The sequence below is a fragment of the Cebus imitator genome, unplaced genomic scaffold (assembly GCF_001604975.1).
Source record: "Cebus imitator isolate Cc_AM_T3 unplaced genomic scaffold, Cebus_imitator-1.0 Scaffold149, whole genome shotgun sequence".
NCBI lineage: Eukaryota > Metazoa > Chordata > Mammalia > Primates > Cebidae > Cebus > Cebus imitator.
Genome location: NW_016107464.1, coordinates 844,704 through 861,632, shown reverse-complemented (window position 1 = coordinate 861,632; position 16,929 = coordinate 844,704). Strand labels below are relative to the sequence as shown.

Genomic DNA, 16,929 nt, shown 5'->3' with positions numbered 1-16,929 from the left:
AACAACAGTGAAACTCCGTCTCAAAAAAAAAAAAAGAATATGTGTATATGTATATTTGCATATACATACAAAATTTCTGAAAGAATATATAGAATCTGTTGACAGTGGTTTTTGTCCAGGCAGTGTGACTACAGAATTGTGGGGAAGAGGACTAATACTGTTATGTATACATTGTCATAATTCAAATTTTTTTTTTTTGAGTCAGGGTCTTACTCCATCATCCAGGCTAGAGTGCAGCAGCACAATCACAGCTCACTTCAGCTATGACCTCCTGGACTCAAGGGATCCTCCTGACTCACCCTCCCAAGTAGCTAGGACTACAGGCACGTACCACCAGGCCTGGTTAATATTTAAATCTTTTGTAGAGACACTGTCTCACTATGTTGCCCAGGCTGGTCACAAACTTCTGGCCTCACATGATCCTTCTGCCTCAGCCTCCCAAAATGCTGGGATTAGAGGCGTGAGCCACTGCACCCAGCCTAATATATTAAATGTGAATATGCATTACTTTTATAATTTCAAATGCTAATTAAGAATGTAAAAATCAAAATATAGTTACATACATTTTTCTTTCCTATGAATGCAGTGTTAGCACAGTGCTCAGAATGCTGGAAAAGAGAATACAAGACCAGCCCCATTCCTCTCTGGAAGCACAGGAGGGCAGAAGCCAACTCTATAGGACTCTTTCTAGATAAGGCTGCAGAAGGCCAAAAGTATACGGTTTAAAAGCTGGAGCTCTAGAGTAAATCTTTGCTGGATTCCTGGCTCTGCTATGAATTATATGTAAGATGTTGAGCAAAGCATTTAGTCTCTAAACTTCGTCTCCACATTTGTAAGGGGGAGAAAAATATTAGTGCCCTCCTCATAGAATTGCTATGAGGATAAAATAAAACAATGTATGAAGAGCACTAACACAGAACCCAGCACAAAGTAAGCCCTCAAGTACCAATGGCAATGTAAACATTTTAGTTGTCATTATTTTTATTATTCCATGTAGACTGCCATGCAAGGCAACTAAGTTCCATTCTGAGGGCTTAGAATAATTGAAAAGTATGTTTTCTAGGTCCCAAGAAATCTTATTAGAAAGGAGCCTCGACATCTCAGGGTGTCATAGCAGAAGGATGACAATAAAAATACTTTCCATTTATATAGCATCTTTCAGTTTACTAAACATTTTGGAGTATATTATCTTATTTGATCATTATAACAATCTTTTGTGGATGGATGTTTAATCTTGTCATTGTTTTTGTTTCTGAATCTATTGAGATGTTATCATCCTACGATTTTTCTTCTTTATCCTATTAATGTGAAAAAGCTTTAATTTTTTCATAAGTTAACTTTGTATTCTTGGGATAAACCTCACTTGATCTGATCTATTATTCTTTTTATATATTGCTGGAACAGATATGATATTATCTTGTTAAGGATTTTTTGCATTTATGTTAATGAGGAATATCAGCCTATAATTTTCTATTTGTACAATGCTTTGATTTTGATATCAGGGTTACACTGATGTCATAAAATGAATTGGAACTTGTTCCCTTTATCCTTTATTTTCTGAAAGACTTTGTATAAGATTGGTGTTATTCATTCCTTATATACTTAATACCATTCATCAGTGAAACGATTTGCATCTGGAGTTTCTTTGTGGGATGGTTCTTAATTATGAATTCAATTTATTAATAGGTATGAAGTATTTTCCATTTCTTCTTGTGTCAGTTAAGATAAAATGTGTTTTTCAAAAATTTCATCCATTCCATCTAAGTTGATGAATTTATTAGCATAAGGTTGTTCCTACTATCCTCCTATTATTCCTTTTAACATCTGTAGGGTCTGTCCTGATATCTCATTTTTTATTCATGATACTGGCTATTATGCTTTCTTTGTAACTTATAAGCCTTTCTAAATTTTATCAACTTTACTATTAATCTTTTCAAATAATCAACTTCTGGCTTTGCTATTATTTTTCTTACTGTTTCTCTGAAACAGTAAAGTAAGTGGAATTGATGAAATAAATCTTGTTTCTACTTCTTTGGATTTAATTTACTCAACTTTTTCTATATTCATAAGATGGAAACTCAGAACACTGATTTTAGGCGGGGCACCGTGGATCATGCCTCTAATACCAGCACTTTGGGAGGCCGAGGCAGGCGGATCGCTTGATTCAGGAGTTTGAGACCAGCCAACATGGTGAAACTTCATTTTTACTAAAAAATACAAGAATTAGCCAGCTGAGGCAGAAGAATCACCTGCTCCCCAGGGGTCAGAGGTTGCAGTAAGCGGAGATCAGACTACTACACTCCAGCCTGGGTGCAGAGCAATACCGTCTCAAACAAAACAAAACAAAACACTGATCTTAAACTGTGTGTGTGTGTGTGTGTGTGTGTGTGTGTGTGTGTGTGTGTGGTGGTGAGGGGGTGGGCAGGACAGACAGGTCTCATTCTGTTGCCCAGGCTGGAGTGCAGTGGCACAATCATGGCTCTCTGCAGCCTTTACTTCATGGGCTTAAGCAATCTTCCCATCTCGGCTTCTCAAGTAGCTGGGACTACAGGCAAATGCCACCATGCCCAGCTTTATTTATTTTTTTTCTGTTTTATTTATTTATTTATTTATTTCTGTAGAGATGGGGTGTCACTATGTTGCCTAGGCTGGTCTCGAACTCCTGGGCTCAAGTAATCCACCCACCTCAGCCTCCCAATATACTGGGATTACAGACGTGAGCCACCACACTGAACCTTTCTTTTCTAATATAGCATTTACAACTATACCTTTCTTTTAAGCACAATTCTAGCAGCGCCTCACAATTTTTGATGTTTTATTTTCATTAAAATTCAACTAAAAATATTTTCTAATTTCCCTCATGATTTTCTTGACCTATAGGTTTAGAAGTATTCTTTAATTTCTAAACACCCAGAGATTTAAAATATATTATTTACTTCTATTTTGTTCAAATTACTGTTAATATGCTGAGATCCTTTTTTGGCAAGGATGGATGTTGAATTTGAACTAGGTTAAACTGTAAGATTTTAATCTTTTGAAATGCATTTGGACTTATTTTATGTCACAGTGTATGGCTGATCCGTGTGAAAATTCTGCAGTTCTTGGGTGTAGTTTTCATTCTACTGTTCTTAAGCGTAGTGTTCTATAAATGTTAATTAGGTCAAGTTGGTTCACAGCATTGTTCAGATCTACCGAGAGAATAATGTTAAAATATCTAATTATCATTATGAATCTTTCTACTTCTCCCTTTAGTTCTGTCATTTTTTGATGCTTACATATTGAAGTTCTTTTGATTCTTATATCTTGAGGCATACACTTTGTGATTTCATGTCTCCCTCTTGAATTGACCCTTCATCATTTTTAAATGTCTCTATTTATCTCTGGGAATACTTCTTATCTTGATGGCTGCTTTGTCTGATAATGATACTCATACAGATTTCTTATGCTTCCTATTGCATAGTGTATTTTTCCATTCTTTTATTTTCAAATATTCTGTGTTTTTAACATTTAAAATATATTTCTTGTAACAGGCAATGTATATTTGGTTTTTACTTTTCCCTAGCCTGATAAACTCTGCCTGTTAATTGGGGGCCTTTACCATATTGTCTTTGTTTTCTAGTTTTTCTCATCTGCTTTTGTTTCTCTGTTCATCTTCTGTCTTCTTTTGTGTTAACTAAATATTTTTAGTACTCCATTTTGCTCTCTCGATTGGCTTTTCATGTGTGCCTTTTTGTATTTTGCGCATGTATGGTTGCTCTAAGGGTTATAACATGCATCCTGAAATTATCATAGTCTACTAAAAATAAATATTGTACCACTTTACACTTCACAATGTAATAATCTCATAACATGATAATTCGATTTACCACCACTACTTCATCCTTTGCCCTACTGTTGTCACATATTTTATTTCTGTATACATTATAAGCCCTGCTTGACAATCATAGTTTTGCTTTTTTTGTTGTAAACAGTCATTTGTCTTGTAAGAAAATTAACAGAAGGGCTGGGTGCAGTGGCTCATGCCTATAATCCTAGCACTTTGAGGGGCCAAGGCAGGAGAATCACTTGAGGCCAGGAGTTTGAGATCAACCTGGCCAACATGGTAAAACCCTGTCTCTATTGAAAATACAAAAAAATTAGCCAGGCATAGTGGTGAGCATCTGTAATCCCAGCTACTCAGGAGGCTGAGGCAGGAGAATTGCTTGAACCCCGGAGACAGAGGTTGCAGTGAGCCAAGATCACATCACTCAGCTCCAACAAAAAAGCCATTCCATTGTCTCCTGGCCTACATTGTTTAGGATGAGAAGTCAACCACAATTCATATAATTGAGGGGTATTTTTTCTGGATATAGAATTCTGAGTTGACAGTAATTTTCTTTCAGTGCTTTAAATGTCTTTCCAAGTCAGGCACAGTGGCTCACACCTGTAATACCAGCACTTTGGGAGGCTGAGATAGGAGGATTACTTGATCCCAGGAGTTCAAGACCAGCCTGGGCAACATAGTGAGACCGTGTCTCTACAATAAATAAAAAAATTAGTTGGGCTTGGTGGTACATACCTGTGGTCCCAGCTACTTGGGAGGCTGAGGCAGGAGGATCACGAGGATCACTTGAGCCCAGGAAGTCAAGGCTGCAGTGAGCTATTAAGCATGCCATTGCACTCCAGCCTGGGTGACAGAGTGGGACTCTGTCTCAAAAAACAACAACAACAACAAAGCCATTCCATTGTCTTCTGGCCTACATTGTTTATGATGAGAAGTCAACCACAATTCATATAATTGTTCTCCTGTATGCAATGTGTCATTTTTCTTTGGCTACTTCCAAGGTTTTAGTTTTATCTTTGGTTTTCAGTAGTTTGACTCTGATAGACATAACTGTGGTTTTATTTGTATTTATCCTGCTTGGGCTCACTGAGTTTCTGATAGTCATATGTTTTCCACCAAGTTTAGAAAACTTTTGACCATTATTACTTTATTTTTCCTCCTCTTTTTCTTTCTCATATTCCAACTATACACATGTTCCAAATACATATATAATATATTTCATGGGTCACTAAGGCCCTCTCTTTTACGTTTATTTATTTATTTTTTTCATGGAGACTCAGTAACAAGGTGCTTGTTTTTTCTTTTTCTTTTCTCTTTTTTTCTGAGACATGGTCTCACTCTGTCACCCAGACTGCAATGCAGTGGCACAGTCACAGCTCACAGAATCCTTGATCTCCTGGGTTCAAGCGATCCTTCCACTTCAGCCTCCTGTGTAGTGGGACCACAGGCGCATAACCACCACACCCGGCTAATTTTTTAATTTTTTGTAGAAATGAGGTTTCCTTATGTTGCCCAGGTTAGTCTCAAACTTCTGGGCTCAAGTGATCCTCCCATCTCGGCCTCTTGAAGTGCTGAGATTATAGTCATGAGCTACCACGCCCAGCCAGACTCTCTTTTTACAAGAAAAACATAGCAAAACAAAACAAAACAAACTTGTTTCTCTCTGTTCTTCAGACTGAATAATTTCTATGGATCCATATTCACATTCAGCTGTTAGGCCTATCCAACGAATTTTTAATTTCTGATACTGGATTTTTCTACTGTTTCCATTTTTCTGCTTAGATTCTCCATCTATGCATCTATTAAAATGATATTTCCTTTAGGTCCATAAATATATTTATAACAGCTACTTTAAAGACATTGCCTGCTAATTTCAACATCTGGGTTATCTCCCTGGTACTATCATGCTCTCCTTTGGATCTACCTCTCTGGGCTATGATCAAGAAATTGTCCCTAGGCAGAGAGCAAGGGTAAATGTGTAATTCACACTGAGTGTTTTACTTCCCTGAGGAATCACTGTCCTATGCTGTCCATTGACTAATACCTCAAAACATTAGTGTCATATATTATGTTCAAGCTTATAGCTGTTTACAGTGGGAATGAAAGTCCAGTGTAGATTCCTGCATCATGGTCAGAATATAAATCCCCTAAATCAAGGTCTTTAAGAGTTATATATAAAGTATGCTGCATTTTATTTATTTATTTTATAGACAGGTTCTCACTCTGTTGCCCAGGCTGGAATGTAGTGGTAAAAATCCAAGCTTACTGTAGTCTTGAACCCCTGGGCTTAAGGGATCTTCCAGCTGCAGCCTCCCAAGTAGCTGGGACTACAGGTGCATGCCACCATGCCTGGCTAATTTTTGTTGTTGTTGTTGTTTTATAGCGATGGGGTCTTGCTATGTTGTCCAGGCTGGTCTCAAACTCCTAGGCTCAAGCGATCCTCCTGCCTCAGCCTCCCAACCCAAAATGCTAGGATTACAGCCATGAGCCATCATGCCTGGCCTGTGTGCTATATTTTAAAATTCATTGCAGAGACGTGCTGTTTTTAAAACCCTATAGTAAAGGCTTTTGTAAAGGACAGGACCTTTTGTAATGTAAATATCAGCCCCCAATGAAAGCATTGGACTAGAAGAAGTCTGAGGCCCCTTCCTATACAATTCATGAGAAAAAGATTTACCAGAAACAACATAGAAGTTACTTTAGAGTAAAGCAAGTTATATCTCGCATTGGAGGAGCTGAGGAAAGAGAATACCTCCTTCTAGCTTTGGTTGCTTAAAGAGCCATAGGATCTTGTTCCCTGCTGACACTACCAAGCATGAGTAGATGAGCTGGGTTCAATCAGATTCCCTCCTTAAGAATTTGAATGACGACTACAGGGAAAATCAGTAGTTGGACGGAGATATTGATGGAAATGTTTGTGAGAGATGTCAGAACAGCCATGATGAGCTGGAAACATACTAAAATTATAAGGGAGCAGGGACCATGGAAAATCTGGCCACTTGGGGAATAAGAATAAGACTGAAACATAGTTAAGAGTAATAGAGAGGCCATGAGTGATGTGGAAAAAGGAGTTGGTCCCTATACCTGTTTCATAATCAATTGCTTTCCAATTTCAATTATAGGTTATCTATGCATTTATAATAGCCATCTGTAACTCACCACATACATACCTTCCCCCTTCTCTCATCCTCCTTATCTGAGGTAACTTGAATGAGCCTCTGTTCCTTGCAACTTAAAGACCTTAACTTAAAGCAATGTGCCTTAGAGTTTGCCAGGTCTGTAAAGAGCAGAAACAGTAGAGAAGACTTGGGCATTTCATACAGAGGAAACAAAATAATTAACAAAGACACAGAGGCACGGAAGCAGATGCCTCTCCAAAGATCAGCAGATTATTTTGTTTACATATACACCAATTTGTTCCCAAACAAGACTTGAGGCTCAATACCTGACACATTGGCACAATAAGTAAATGAGCAAATGGATGTGATGTAAGAATAAACATAGAAAAATAAGCTTAATATTAGGGGTAGAGTCATACATAATTAATAGGATTAGGCTGTTTTGACTAGGATGAAGGAGACATGAATTGCTTCTTCTGCAGGCTAAGAAAGAAAAGTTAGTGTTCAGAGTATCGCAGTACATACCTTCCATCACTCATTTATTCACTCATCAGCTAATTCATTCAGTCATTATTTATTCATCCAGCATTTATTAAACATCTACTATGTGTCAAGTCCTCAGATGACAGCTAAAGAAGAACCAAGATTGAGTTGGTTCTCACACCCAGGGTTCTCAATCTAGGAGGTGAGATAAATGGAGGACATAAATTCACCAGGCAAACCAGAATCTAGTGACTCAGTGAGTAGGGCAAAGTGTTATGAGACTCAAACCAGTGAAGCTAAAGTTACAGCAGCTGTGTCCTTTGCTTGCTTCTTGCATACAACTCTGTCAGTGCTCAGTGACTGCAAAGATTGAACACTTCATACAAATTCCTAACTGGCAGAAAACAATTTCATGTGGCTTGCTCACAGCTGGAGCCAGAGAGTCAACATTACTCTTTAGCATTAACTTGCAGGCTGCAAAGCCCAGCAATGAACACAAGAGCCCTCTGCCATTATTATTTGAGTACCTGGCATGTACCAAGTACTAACAATGTGCTAGGCCCCCTAGTACACAGGGGAGGAAAACAAGTTCTGGCCTCAAATGCTCACAGCTGTTTTATAATCTGATAATTGTGCATGACAAACCTCAGACCATAACTCTGAAAATAGCATGACTATAATCATAACAAAATGGAACTGCCATTGGCAAAATTTGTTTTCTAGTTATCACTTCCAGAAGGAATTCCATAACACTACTAGGGGAAAAGAAGAAAAAACTCTCTCAGCTTCCTGCTGCTAAACCTCAAAATGATCATCAACTGCATCCATCCTTTCTCCTCTCCTGTTACAAAGTATGCTTCCTCCTGTCCACAGCATCATCTTCTCAGAGACTTAGCTCCGGTCATTATTTAACCTTTCTCCTTTATCTTCAACTTCTCTCTCCATTCAGGATCCTTCCCTTCAGCATTTAATATATTCAAGTCTTTCATCTTTGCCTACATAGTCCTTACTGACTTCTGAGCTCAATTTAGTTTAGCTTTTCCCTCTGAAATTGTCCTTTCCAAGGTCCTCAATAACTTCTAAGTTATTAAATCTAACGGATATATCTTAGTGATTCTCTTCATTGACACCTTAGCAACATGCAACTTGGCTTACCATACAGTTTCACTAGAAACACATTCTTCCTTTGGCTTCTGGGATATTATTTTTCCTTGTTGTCTTCTTACTTCTCTGATTACTCCTTCTTTTTCTCCATTTTGGACTCTTCTTCCTCTATCCAGACCTTAAATACTGGTGGTCCCCTGCAGAAGTCTTCCCTAATTCCCCCAGAATCAGAATGAAGATCCCCTACTACATGCTTCCATAGACCCCTGTGCTACTTCCCCAACCAGAGTTGATCACTCATTCAACATTCATCAAGAGCTTCTGACATCATGGCCACTGTTTTAGGAGCTGAGAATACAGATATAAGCCAAAACGTCCACAGGCCCTGCTCTCAAGGAGCTCACAGTCTAATGGGAGAGACATATAATAATCAAATAATTACACAAATTAAGTGAATAATTACAAACTGTGATGCATGCTATGGAAGAAAGGAACACAGAGAAATGAGACTATATAACAGAGGACACTTACCCTATCTTCCATAACAGGGCAGGGGGCATTGGGGCAGGTTGTGGGGATTGATTTGGGGGCTGAAATCTTAAGAGAAGGTACATGTGTAGCCGGGCACGGTGGCTCACGCCTGTAATCCCAGCACTTTGAGAAGCCGAGGCAGGCAGCTCACGAGGTCAAGAGATTGAGACCATCCAGGCCAACATGATAAAACCCCGTCTCTACTAAAAAATACAAAACATTAGCTGGGTGTGGTGGCGCGCACCTCTAGTCCCAGCTACTCAAGAGGCTGAGGCAGGAGAATTGCTTGAACCCGGGAGGCAGAGGTTGCACTGAGCTGAGATCGCGCCACTGCACTCCAGCCTGGTGCCTGGTGACACAGTGAGACTCTGTCTCCAAAAAAAAAAAAAAAAAGAGTAGGTACATGTGTGTGAGGGAGGGTGTGAAGAACATTCCAGAAAGAGGGAGGCAGCACATAGAACTAAGGTACAGCAATAATGGGAGAAGAGTGGTGGTACAAATTAAGGTATAGAGACCCAGGTAGGCCTCAGGCCCATTCAGGTCTTTGGAGGGATTATCTAAAAATCTGGTCCCTATCCTAAAAGCAATGGGAAGTCACTAAGTGTTCTAAGTGGGGGATGACATAACCAGATTGACAGTTTGAAAAGAAAAAAGATCACTTTTGATGCAGTGTAGAGAATGGATTGAAAAGGGACTGAGTGAATGTGGGGAAGACTAGTTATAAGGCTTTTACAGCACTCTTGGTGAGATGATTGTAGGCTGGGCTAGGGAGGTGGCAGTGTATATGAAAAAAAGTAGTTTAATTTGAGAGATATTTAATAGGTAAGGGGGTAAAAGATCATATCTAGGGCTTGAGGAATATATGTATAAGAATGACACTGAGGTCACAGGAATGAAGCCATCTTACTTTGGACATACAGAAACACATCATCCTGTCTTTACATCTATGGATACCAGGCCCCATCACCAGGCTCAAAATCTCTGAATCATACAAGACTCTTGGCCTTCTACCCAACCCTGCCCACTCACTCCTACCCTAGTCACTCCTAATCTAGATCAATATTTCTAAAAGTATGACACAATAGGAGTCTCTTGAGAGACCACAAAATGATCCAAAATAGAAGTAGTTTATTTGGCTTTTACAGGAAAATGATGTAAAATTCCAGACTTTGATTTTTTTTTTTTTATGGTAACCAACTGAGTTATAAAGGGGTACTAAAATTTGTTAGTCATAAACTAAAATTAGCTTTTAACTGGAGTTCACAGAAGACTCTAATTCGGTTTTCTACTAAGAAGTCTGGCTGCCAGGCAATGTTTGGCAATGCTGCAAAGCGCCTCCTGCACATGTATACATGCAGCCAGTTGGCATTCTCACAATTTTCAGGAAGGACGTTTTGCTATTCGGGCATTACCAGTGATGTTTTGAGCTGGTCATGGTTTATGGTGCCTGACATTCATGCATTTTAATTACAAATTATGATTCACGAAGCTCCATAATGACCAATTTAATATGCCATGGGTTATTTGATTAACTCTATGGGGTAACGGAATGTACCTCTCTGACCTTATCTCCTGCCACTTTTCCTACTCCTTTCCTTGCTGACCCAGAACATGTGTAGCAGGCGCCCATCTCAGGGACTTTATACTTGCTATGCCATCTGTCTGGAATGTTTTCCCCATCCCCGCCCCTTCACCCCACCCTCCACCCCCAGATATTGCATAGTTAACTCTTTCATTTCCTTCAGGTCTTTGCTCATATGTCACCTCTGTGACACTTTCCCTGACCATCCTATTTAAATGATAATCTTCTGATTCCCTGATAGTCTACTTCTTCTATTTAGTTTTATTCTTGGCATCTATCACCATCTGATATACCATATATTTTACATATTTATTTATTGATCCTTTACCTCCAACTAAAAAATAAGCTCCATGAGAGCAGGGATTTTTGTTTGTTTTGTTTCTTGGTATATCACCAATACCCAGAACAGTACCTAACACAGAGTGGGTATGATAAATAATTACTGCATGAATATTTACACATCAATATTTTTTATCTCTTAGTCTCCAATACCCAGCTCTTAAGGCAAGGATACGTGTGGTTCAAATTTGAATCATTCATAGCCCTTCTGCAGATACAATCATGCACCTGGAAAAACATGCTTACACAGTTACATCTCCTTGTTATAATCCTCCACTAGTCTCCCCATCCCAGGTTCACCCCTTCCTATCCTTCTAACACATTCAGATAAAAATTTCCAAAGAGCAACTTGGGATATTCAGAATTCATATTGAACTCATTTTCTCTGAATTTAATATAGTCCGGGTATGGTGCTAGGTAGAGAGGAATCAACAATGAACAAGACAGACATGATCCTTACCATAACAGAGTTTATAGTCTAGTGGGGATAGCACCCTACCTTGCCTCCAGAAAGAGGACTTAATCGTTTGTAAAAGAATATGAAGGCCAAGCTTAGACCTGAAGTATGAATAGGATATGAAGGAAAGATTTGGGGCAGAGTCGGGTAGAGCAGGTACTAGCAGACGGAAAAGATTTCAAAAGCTTAGAGGAGAAAAAGAGTGTGAATATCACTTTCCAGGAAATGAGGGCAGTTCAGTTTGCTGGGATTGTGGAATTTTCACAAAGAAACGGTGAGGTTTGAAGTAGGATGGGTAGAAAAGGCAAGACCATGCAGGGTGGCAAAGGCCATACCAAGCAAACTGGACTTTTGGGACTTTACCCTGAGAGTAACAGTGAACTGCTAAAAGGCGTGATTAGTGGAGTGACATGAACAAATGGAATTTAATCTCGCCCCATCCTCTAACAAACCCAATCCTGATCTTCCCTCACCCATGGCATCCCAGTCCTACCTACCTCCTCCCTAAAGCCTTTCTGCTGCTCTAACCTGCAGGCCTCTCTCCCCTTCATCCCCAAGTATCTCATCCTCCCTTATCTTTGTATGCCTGTGTTCTGTCTCCCCCACCAAACTGATTCCCAGAAGACAGGGACAACTTCTCAAACATCTCTAGGACATCCCACACCTGATTAGCACTGATTCAAACTGGTCTTCACTGAGGCAAGAAAATGGGTGAATACTCACCTAGCAAAACCCAACCTTTCCTCACACCCCACATACCAATATTTACTCTGAAGTAAAACAACACTTCTCTCCAGGGGGCAGTGCCAGTTGATCCAGGTTTTTCTGGCTTTATGTCTACTCTTACCTCTCTGTGCTGTCAATGTAACTAGTCTCTAATGCCTCCCTAACAGGCTAGAGAAACCCATCCCAAGCTTCTTCACACTGCAAGTTGCTAGAAAAGACAAATCAAATCTGCAATGACAGAAAGCAGATCTGTGGTTACCTAGGCAGGCCAGGGGTGGGGAATAGGAGGTGGGATGAGGCACAGGAAACTTCTTGGGATAAAGTATCCTATATCTTGAGTGTGGTGGTGGTTCACACCTGTGTAAATTTGTTAAAACTTGTCAACACGTACAACTAAAATGGTACATTCTATTATATATAAACAAGACCTCAATACTGTTTATATTAAAAGCAAACTGCTGGGGCGCAGTGGCTCATGCCTGTAATTCCAGCACTTTGGGAGGCCTAGTGGGGTTCGACCACCTGAGGTCAGGAGTTCAAGACCAGTCTGACCAATATGGTGAAACCCCATCTCTACTAAAAACACAAAAATTAGCCAGGCATGGTGGTACATGCCTGTAATCCTAGCTACTTAGAAGGCTGGGGCAGGAGAATCACTTGAATCCGGGAGGTAGAGGTTGCAGTGAGCTGAGATCGCACCATTGCACTCCAGCCTGGATGACAAGAGCGAAACTCCAACTCAAAAATAAAAAACACAAAAAAATAAATAAATAAAAGTAAACTGCCTGTAAATATAGGGTCAGGAGGCTCAAATACAGTACCTACACTTCAACATAAAGCCCAATCCAACATAAAATTAGGGCATGGTCATACAGGAATAGCAGCTTCCCCAAGGCTGCAGAGACCTAAGAAAGTCAGGTCCATCTGCTACAGAAGACCAGGTGAAAGAAGCAGAGGAGCAAAGGCTAATATGGAGGCTAGACCAAAATATGCAAAGTCATAAGTAGTGTGGCCAGAGATTGACTCTCTACACCTCAATATTCCTAGGCTTGAATGAGGTAAATCTGAAATAAATAAATAGAAGTCTTGCTTTCCAGAGCTAGAAACTGTACATTAGCCGAGTGGTAATTCATAAAGGGTTTGGAAAAAGTTGTTCCTGAAGGACTGAGTGGCTTTACCACAGAAGGCTCTTTGGGAAACTGGGACTAGCTTGCCTTCCATGGTGATGCTAAGGAAGAAGGCAGAACTCTGTGCTCAGTGGGTTAAGGGGGGTATGACTCGGGTTTCCTGTGAGAAGGGATGACATCTGTCCAGGTGGTAATCAGAGCATAATGTTCACATAGCTGAATGAATCACAGGAGTGGACCAGGGGATCTCAGGGAAGAGAGACTTATGAGGCTCTAGAAATAGTTGGGGGTGAGTTTTGGGTTGTGCAGTGTGGGGGTGGGGACAGTGATGAGAAAGGGCCTCTCTCCTCTTCCTTTTTGCCTGTCCTCTCTCTCCTAACTCTCTCAGCAAAGAAAACAAAGTCAGACTCCTGCATATAACCTGTCCTGTGTCCTGTTTAGTTCTCTTGCACACCCTCTGTGGGCTCCCAAACGGCAAGGCCTGTGTTCCCACCTAGCCTAGAGCTAGGCACTCAGTAAAGGGTTGTATAAAGAATGCCTTTGAGGCTGGGCACAGTGGATCATGCCTGTTATCCCAGCACTTTGGGAGGTCAAGGGAGGAGGATCACTTGAGTTCAGGAGTTAGAGATGGGCCTGGGCAATATGGGGAAATCCTGTCTTTACCAAAAATACAAAATTTAGCTGGGCGTGGTGCCCTGTGCCTGTGGTCCCAGCTACTTGGGAGGCTGAAGTGGGAGAATCGCTTGAACCTGGGAGGCAGAGGTTACAGGGAGCTGAGATGGCGCCACTGCACTCCAGCCTGGGCTACAGGGCAAGACTCTGTCTTAAAAAAAAAAGAAAAGAAAAGAAAAAAATTCCTTTGGGACAAGAAGGTGAGGACAAGGAGGAAGGAACTCGTGGTAATGGGGATGGGGGAGTTAAGGCGGATAGGCTGGTCAGAATGAGCCCATGGGGTAAAGTGGAGTGAAGGGATGGGAATGGTTAAGAAAAGAAAAGTAGGAGAGAGTTAAGAAACGGTGGGTTTTGTGACTACTTATACAGTTACACAGTATGAGAGAGAAGACCAGGATTAGTAGGAAAGAGCAGGACAGAGTCAGAGGTCAGTGGGAGCACATGCCAGAGGTCACGGGGTGGGGGGTTAGAAGGCAAGGGGTCAACAGACAAAAGATCAAGGATCAGTAGGAGAGGTATGATTAGTGGTCACTAGCAACGGCGAAGGTCAGAGGTCATCAGGGGAGGCAAAGTGTGCTGCGTTACCTGCTTACGAGGCTGTTTATGGGGAGTCTTAGTAGAAGCGGGAAACATCTCAATCCCTGGAGAGCCTACAAAACGCTCCCTCGCCTGAAGACAAAAAGTTTGTCCGTCTCCTTGACCACACACAAGAAATCTGGACTCTCTTCCACTTCAACAACCAGTCGCAAGGGTTCTTTAGGACAGCAGTCGTTGCGGGTCTCCTCGCCCTTGCAGGATAGAATCCGACTCCCTGACGCGGTTACCCAGCAACCATCCGGCAGCCAAGGCGCAGGCGCCTCTGACGACCCTAGCCGGCCCAGAGAGGAGGCGGGGTTGGGCGCGCGGCGAGCCAGTCTGCATTAAGCCCCGCCCCTCAGGAATCGCGCGCCTTCGGAACTCCCGCATGTGGGCGGGGTGGAGTCCCCAGACACCGCCTCCTTATGAATAATGCAAGATCCGGGCGGTGTCCCGGACCCGGAAGTGGAGTTGCCGAGTCACCGCAGTGGCTGAGCTGCTGACAGGAGGCGGCGGCGGAGTAGGAGGCGAGGCAAGACCTGAGGCTCGGCCCGGCCACAGCTGCGGTAGTGCTAGGCAAGCCTACGGAGTCACGCCGGCCTCGGCCAGCCTGCGAACCTCTCGCCCCCGCCCACCCCTGCATCCGCCCGGCCCCTGCCCTCCCGACTGGTCCAGGGCGGCCTAGTCTGCACCACCCGCCGGGCTCCTGGGGCCGCCGCCCCGCGCGGTCCCGTCGGCGTCCCCGGCCGCGCCCGGCCCCTGGTCTGCTCGCCCCGCCGGCACCATGATGGAGGAGATCGACCGGTTCCAGGTGCCCACCGCGCACTCGGAGATGCAGCCGCTGGTGAGGAGGCGGGCGGCGGGCAGGCCAGGGCCGGGAGGGGGCGTCGCTTGAGGGGGAGGGAGGGAATCAGGCCGCGGGGATTGTGCGGAGGGGTGCCTTCGGTTGGGGCAAAGAGGTCCCTGAAAATGTATTGCCGGGGGAGGGGAACTTGCAGGAAGAGAAAACCGTGGGAGAATATGCTGGGTGAGAGCAAAGGGACTTGTAAGGGCGGAGGGCACTGTCGGTGGAGGCAGAGCACCGTCGGATGGAACGGAGGGGGCACAATGGTGCACACTGCTGGTGGAGGCCCATAGCGGGGGCTGGCGAGGGAGCTGTTGTGGGCCACCGCCAGCGGCAGGCCCAGGGGGCTGGGATGGGCGGTGGGGAGGCGTTTAGTTCTACAGGCCTGTGATGCTGAGGGCGGGGGAGCCGTCAGGCTGAGAGATTGGGAATCAGTTTTTAGAAGAGGAGGGGCCTGCCCGCCTGTCCGCTGGTTATATGGATAAGAACCCTGGGCCGGGGTGAGGGATCAGTGGGGGAAGGTGGTTGGTGCAGAACCTGGGAATTCCGTTCTTCTCCGTTGGGGAGCTCAGGCAGTCCAGGCTGGGGACATCTAAACGGGGAAGGAGAGTACGCGCGACGAGATGGGGAATCGGGGTGCAGATGTGAGAGCTCGGGAACCAACGGGAGAGGAAGCGGGGCCGCGCTGGAGCTGTTTGTGCCCACTGGTTGGGAAGAGCCCCCATTATCTTAGGCCTACGTGCCTGAAGTCCTTGCTGGGCGCGGATCCTGCCGCCTGTCCGCGGTCCCGGAGTCAGGGAGGAATGATGTCATCGCTGCCGGCGCGGAGGGAATGGAAGGGGGAGGGCAACTCGGGTGCACGGAGGCTAGGCCTAAGGGAGACCATGCTTGCTGGTCTCCTGGGGGCTACCTGACCTCTCTTGTCTGCCTGGCAACCGGGTGGGAGACGTGGAGGCCTAGTCAGCCCGTATAGTGAGTAGGGTAGAGAGGGAATGTCTAGGCTGTGTTTGCTTTATCCCCTTGGAGCCTGAGATGGAATTGGAAGGAGGCAAGGTGGGGTAGGAACCCAAAAGTGTGGGTGACCTATTTCTCTGAGTTGTGCTGGCTGGAGCAGAGCTGAGCTCGCCAAGTTCTAAAGCTCTAGGCTCCCTAAGTCTTCTGCTTCTGTGTTAGGGAGAGTTGCCAGAAACAGGTCTACTGTTGGGCCTACAACCCGCTGGCTGATAGATGTGCTTTGTAGCTTCCTGGTCGAGTAACCTACCCATTATGGCAGCCAAGATGGGCCTTGGCAGGGACCCATCACCACCTCTATGTCACACCTTTTGGAGGATGGTAGAGAGAATCATTAGTGGCCACTTAGCAGGAGACAAATGGTTTTTTCCCCCTTTCGTGACTGCTTATACAGTTCTAAAAGCCAAAACAAAGAAGTTTTACAGAAGCATACAGTATTAAACTGGAGAGAGGAGTTGCAGGACTTTTTCCTAGCCTAATGCCATCACTGGATTATTTGGGAGCCAGAAATTCCTGGAGAGAAGTCCATCCCCTG

At 43.4% G+C, this 16,929-nt stretch overlaps 2 protein-coding genes across 12 annotated transcripts in view; one reads left to right on the top strand and one right to left on the bottom strand.

Annotated features, from left to right (window-relative positions):
- Positions 1 to 14,845, bottom strand: part of DNAI1 (dynein axonemal intermediate chain 1) — a 62,092-nt gene extending 47,247 nt beyond the window's left edge. For 6 of the 8 annotated variants that reach the window (XM_017542973.1, XM_037743644.1, XM_017542974.1 and 3 more), the window contains exon 1: positions 14,549 to 14,845. In XM_017542973.1, the coding sequence (XP_017398462.1) occupies positions 14,549 to 14,596 (48 nt within the window). In that variant the 5' untranslated portion in view covers positions 14,597 to 14,845. Of the gene's footprint in view, positions 1 to 8,580; positions 8,705 to 14,548 lie in introns of those variants that run through there. The other 2 variants (XM_017542975.2, XM_017542976.2) reach the window with 2 other exon arrangements.
- A 135-nt stretch (positions 14,846 to 14,980) lies between these two features.
- Positions 14,981 to 16,929, top strand: part of FAM219A (family with sequence similarity 219 member A) — a 62,335-nt gene continuing 60,386 nt past the window's right edge. For all 4 annotated transcript variants that reach the window (XM_017542988.1, XM_017542987.1, XM_017542985.1 and 1 more), the window contains exon 1: positions 14,981 to 15,383. In XM_017542988.1, coding sequence (XP_017398477.1) covers positions 15,324 to 15,383 — 60 coding nt within the window. In that variant the 5' untranslated portion in view covers positions 14,981 to 15,323. The remainder of the gene's footprint in view (positions 15,384 to 16,929) is intronic.